Source organism: Frieseomelitta varia, unplaced genomic scaffold, assembly GCF_011392965.1.
Source record: "Frieseomelitta varia isolate USP_RPSP 00005682 unplaced genomic scaffold, Fvar_1.2 scaffold_755, whole genome shotgun sequence".
NCBI classification, from domain to species: domain Eukaryota; kingdom Metazoa; phylum Arthropoda; class Insecta; order Hymenoptera; family Apidae; genus Frieseomelitta; species Frieseomelitta varia.
In genome coordinates, this window is record NW_025110540.1 from 94,527 (window position 1) to 99,948 (window position 5,422).

The window sequence follows — 5,422 nt, forward strand, 5'->3', positions numbered from 1 at the left end:
CGAGGTGGCGAGCCGGCCTGTACGTTTTGCTCGCCAGTCACGTATCCCTGCATCATTTGCTATGGGTTTCATACCGGCCATAACTCCACGGATATATCCTCCATCCCTGTCAAACTCTCACACACACACTCCCTTCCCCTCCGATGCAGCTCCCGTAGTCATCGTTTCCGCGATTATACGCGCGACGGTATCTTGCGACGGCTGCGATGCTCTTAATCTAAGGTTGCATTCATCGAAACCAATCCACAACCCCGGCGCAAGAGAGAGAGAGAGAGAGAGAGAGAGAGGGAGAGAGAGGAGCGGTTGGTGCGAATTAATCAATCCTTGCACGGGATGGTGTACGTCAGTCGTGACGTCGTGACGTCGTCGTGCAGTGCTTTTGATTTTCATTCATACGGTCTCGCGTATTATTAATCCGCCAGGTTTCTCGCAGGATGTATCGAATCCCCCTGTTTCTCTTTCTTTGATTGTAGGAGACCGTACTGTTTCTCGTTAATTTTCCTTATATTTCCCATTCCGCTCGAATCCATTTCCTTTGTTTGCCAAACGAATTGTATATCGTCGGTAATTTCACGAGGGATTGAATTAGCGATCTTGCATTACGATCGTCCCGCGGCGCAGAAATTGGATAAAACGTGAGCGGAGTCGTAATTTTAGGGGATTTGTGTGTTTATTTTATTACGGAGAGGTTCACGTTGTTACTTGATAGTATAATATTTTATAAAATGTTTGTCACGGTATTTTGAACAAAATGATTACTGCGACATTAATGTAATTCTGTTGTGCGATTTTTGTTGTTTGATTTTATTTTATTGGAGCCATTTATCCAATATAATGGACGCGAAGTTAATATGTGTATAAAATATGTTTAAATGTATTAAAATATGTTATAAGAATTAGATCGAATTGTGACGGTTATAAGGAATCGTTTAGTAAAAATTGAGAAAAGATTTTTAAACGAGAACAATACTTAAACGTTGTATATAGTCACGCACTATGCACATTAATAATTTAATTTATACAAGTTCAAGACATACTTTGAAAAATAATATAAATTATTTAAAAACAATAATAAAGTTAGCATTATGATATCACAAATAGCATCATTTCCAACATAAATTGCAACAACATTTTAATTTTATCAAGTATCCGATGATTTATAAACAGTAGTATATATTATATGTAAATAAAATAAAATATATATCTAATTCACTATAAAGCAATAAAACAAGTCAATTCATACACCGTTTCTACAAAAAAATCGCGAAACGGACGAGTAAATTATTCCGGAGAACGAATTTAAGAATGTTTATAATTTGCGCGCTAGTTATTTCCATTCATAATTGCGCGCCACTGGAGGACGCTCGTCACGCCTCGTCTCATAAGTTGGCAATCGTGTCATTCAACCGCGAAAGCCGGCACGTAACGCGTGGTACAGGATCGCGCGCCAGTGAAACAGCTCAATTTGCGTGTTTTTGCTCGAATTTTTCCGCGACTGTTCGCCACGCGGGTCCATTGTACCGTCAGTGACACTGATAGTTGATCAGATCGTTGTATTAATCGTCGTATCGCGTAATTAAGCGTATAAAAGTGGAAAGCATACGAGTGTCGTATTGCGTTGCGTAGTTCGTCTTCCCCCTCCACGTTAGGTCAGCGTCTGTTTTGGAGCCGAGTGTTGTTGTTCCTCGATTCGAGGTCGAGTGTGTTTCGTCGTAATTCGAGACCAACAGTCCTTTCGCTCGTGTTTCCATACATTTAGTAACATCCTTACTAACCGAAGCATATGTATAATCGCGTACGATTCTTAAATCGCGTGTGAGTGTCTCGTGCGTTCTTGTGAATTGGACATCATCGGCACACCGGGAGCAGTTTATTGCGTTTGTCGGACGGAGGAGAAGTTCTGCAGGCACATGTAAGTAATTCATTGCGCCAATATTGACGTTAAACCGTTCGAGTGCCGGGACGCGACGAAATGCAGTTTGCATTTGACACACGCGAGGCGTGAAGTAGCTTGCATTTAAGTCGCGCGTATGTACTTTCGTCAGAATTCGTGTAACCATTGATGTTTCCCTTTTTTTTTTTTCTTTTTTGAGACGAGTGTAGCTGATAGTTATTTTACGTCGTGCAATCGTGTAACTTTCTTATAAGATGAGTGCAGCTGATGGTTATTTAATGTTATTTTTGACGTTTCGATATTACACGTTTGCGCCTGCGCGAACTGCGCGACTGCCATATTGTAAACGTTGGCGGCCATTTTGAAACGATTTAAATTGAACAATACTTTATTGACATTATTATTTTATTTCATTTGTACGTGAGTTGAATACATTTACATATTTTATTCTATATTATATACATTTGTTACATGTTACTCGTTTTTATTTGATATTTATCACTGAGCCGAGAATTCTCATGCATTTACGGAGAATCTGAAATTGTAGAAAAAAATAATACTAGTTGTGATATTCAATAAAGAAAAAAAAAACAATTTCTTATAGGTTAGATTTGTTGAATTATATTTAGAAAAATATGAATTTATGTAAATATCTGCAACCTACTTTTCTCTTTCTTATTTTTAAACATTTCAAAATGCTATTACTTAACTTGATTGTCACACGTTAAGAAATGAAAGTGATCATCTTCATTTACTGAAAATTGCAAACAATATTTCCTAAAGTCACATTATTCTTTGATCTTGTGATAAATAAATTGGCGAAAAAATAAGTAATTTACTCTTTGAAATTTAATGTTGGAATCATACTTGCATAATGAAGTTAAAACATTAAAAAAAATAAAGATGATCACTTTTGATAGGTTTATATATAAACAATACATTATAATATATTGTATCGGATATCAAAATTTAAAAATCTTATCAATCACTCTCTTCCATTTGTTACATATTTATTTCAAGATATCTAAATCGATTAATAGTTCACATTTGTAGCGTATTAATATCGATCCTCTTAATATTTATCTCTGAATCGATCTCGAAACCGTTCTCTACCCTCGCCGGAGGAGACAGCATGGCGAATCAATCGACTATGATCATTCCCCTGGATTTCTTTCTTCCCGTTCTTTCGCGTGTTTTTCTTTTTGCCCCTGCTGGTTGCATCTCTTCTATCCGTGAGTTGGAGAAAAAGCGTTCCCCCGATCGCAAGCGCGTCCATCGAATATCAATGTCCCGACGAGAACCCGAGAACTGGAGTTGTGTCTGTAGCAAAGAAGGATGGTTACATCGTTCATTGGCTACGGAGGATTCCGAGGAGTTAATAAGCCGGAAGGAAGGCACCGAGGATAAATCGAGCGTATCTTAAATCCCCCCAGTCAAATTTCGACGTTTCCCTCGTGCTCGCAGTTTTTAGCATTCGTCGCGCGCGTTTTGATACCCCGGTTTAACGAATGCGAAGTTCACCGTGCAACGAACAGTATGTATCGGAAAGGTATAAAAGCGTGGTATAAAGAGTACAGAAAATCGTTGCTGCTACTTTCTCGTGCAAAAAAGAAAGAAGTGTGAAAATTTACTGAATAAATAATTGACATTTTACAAGTTCAAATAAGTCAAAAACGTAGGATGAATATTCTTATAAGACGTTTCGTTTCCGAAAAGAATTAAATTTGAAAGTTTTCAACTAGACAGACTGAAATTGTGTTTTCTCGAAAGCTAAGTGTTAAGCAGAAAAATTGTGTGTCTTTTTTCGCTTGTACGTAGCTTGTTCTTTTATATTGAACAACATCTTGCAGATTATCTAACTAGCTTCTCTTTTTCGACTTACATTTTACATGCAGAATCATCCAGCACGATTTTCGGTACACCGCCGTGTATACACGACGGAATGAAATAGCAGAGGAGGCGAAAATAGAGAGAAAAAGGAGTGCAGTGTATTTCTGGAAAAATAGACGAAACGGCTAGACTAGTTTCTTTTTGTCGAAAGCGACGAACGTTCCGTTCCCGTTAGAGTTTTCGGTATTCATGAGCGTGCGGCTCGCGTAACCATGATAGGATTTAGGAAGATGGTTTATTAAAACGGGCCGCGGCGGGAAGGTTATACGATCATCACGAATGCAGAGTGTGTGTTCGACTGAAGTTTTTCGCCGATGTAACGCGTTACAGCTCCCGCGGAATCCAGTTCATGTAACGATATGAACACTTGGTAAATCCTTTCGGTGGGTAGTACGTGCTTGTTGAGGAAACAACTGCAATAATGCTATCATAAATTCAAATTATTGTGGTTGCCGCAAGATCTTCGCTTCTGCCATCTCTAGACCGTGTAGCGAACCACCGCCAAGCCGCCAACTTTACTTCGTGGTCTTTTGATCGTCTTTAATCCTTTATGCATCCTCTGGAATTTGTTATTGTCGTCTTCTGTTCGAAATCGAAATACAACTCGTATTACATCATCGTCTTAATTGTTTTAGTTAATGACGTTAGTTTTGATACCAGGTTCAAGAAAGGAAATTCAGCTTTAAATAACAATTGTGATTTAATTTTAATTTTATTAATAACAACGAACAAACAAAATTGATAAAGGAATACAGCATATTTCAAGAGATGGACTCGAGTACGGATTTTTATGCTTGTGCATGGAATTTTGAAATTGCAAAGATGTTCGGTGTCTAAAACAATTCCCCGTCGTGGTTCTGTTTTCCAATTATATTCTCGAAAATGTGAATTCGCGTGAAGATCAAGACCGACTGCAAATAATAATTCGATGACGCACAGCATCACAAGTGCAAGCAATATCTTTATCGAACGTAAAAGGGGTCGAGTATCCGGTATATCTAATTTCCCTTTCGATCGTGTGACAATTTCAAAACCTTTAAGGTCGTGTGCTCATTTCTACACGTAACTTGTATCTTTATCTCTGCGCACGCACGCAATCCGCAGATGATCATCGACGAAACACGCGTTCCCTCTTTTTTCGTCGTTTGTCAACGGCCACGCGACACCGTGGTTACTTCTGTCTCGAACGTGAAGCGCGATAAATATTAATGAGACGGGAGTCATTGCGCCGGAATGGAACGGCATGCTCTCCGCGGTCTACGTGTGTTTGCCGAGCGTGCAAGACGACACACACGCGTACCCGCAGGTGTGTACACAAGATTTACCGTCTTGAAACGCAATCTCGGCTAGAGATGCCTGTAGCGTAGCACGGTATACGCGACTTGTGCTCTCCTCTATCTAAATAATTACCGCCTCGTGAACAACATTCGCCTTGCCTCCGACTCCGGCTTTCAAGGCAGTCGTGTCTCTGCCGCGCGTTTTGCTTTTTACGTGAGCGTTCCCGACTTTCGAGATGGAGGCAGAAGAGAGGTGCAACTAAATGGCAGGGTTCATTTTCAAAGTAAACCGTGTTGCGTGTCGGATCGTCGACCGTGCTTGCGATTCGTTTTTTTTTTTTTTTTTTTTTTTTTTTTTTTT

At 39.4% G+C, this 5,422-nt stretch overlaps 1 protein-coding gene across 1 annotated transcript in view; it reads left to right on the forward strand.

Annotated features, from left to right (window-relative positions):
• Positions 1-1,791: 1,791 nt before the first annotated feature.
• Positions 1,792-5,422, forward strand: part of LOC122535704 (beta-1-syntrophin-like) — a gene marked incomplete at its 5' end in the record, with an annotated part of 139,688 nt that continues 136,057 nt past the window's right edge. The window contains one exon of the mRNA XM_043667453.1: positions 1,792-1,912. Coding sequence (XP_043523388.1) covers positions 1,792-1,912 — 121 coding nt within the window. The remainder of the gene's footprint in view (positions 1,913-5,422) is intronic.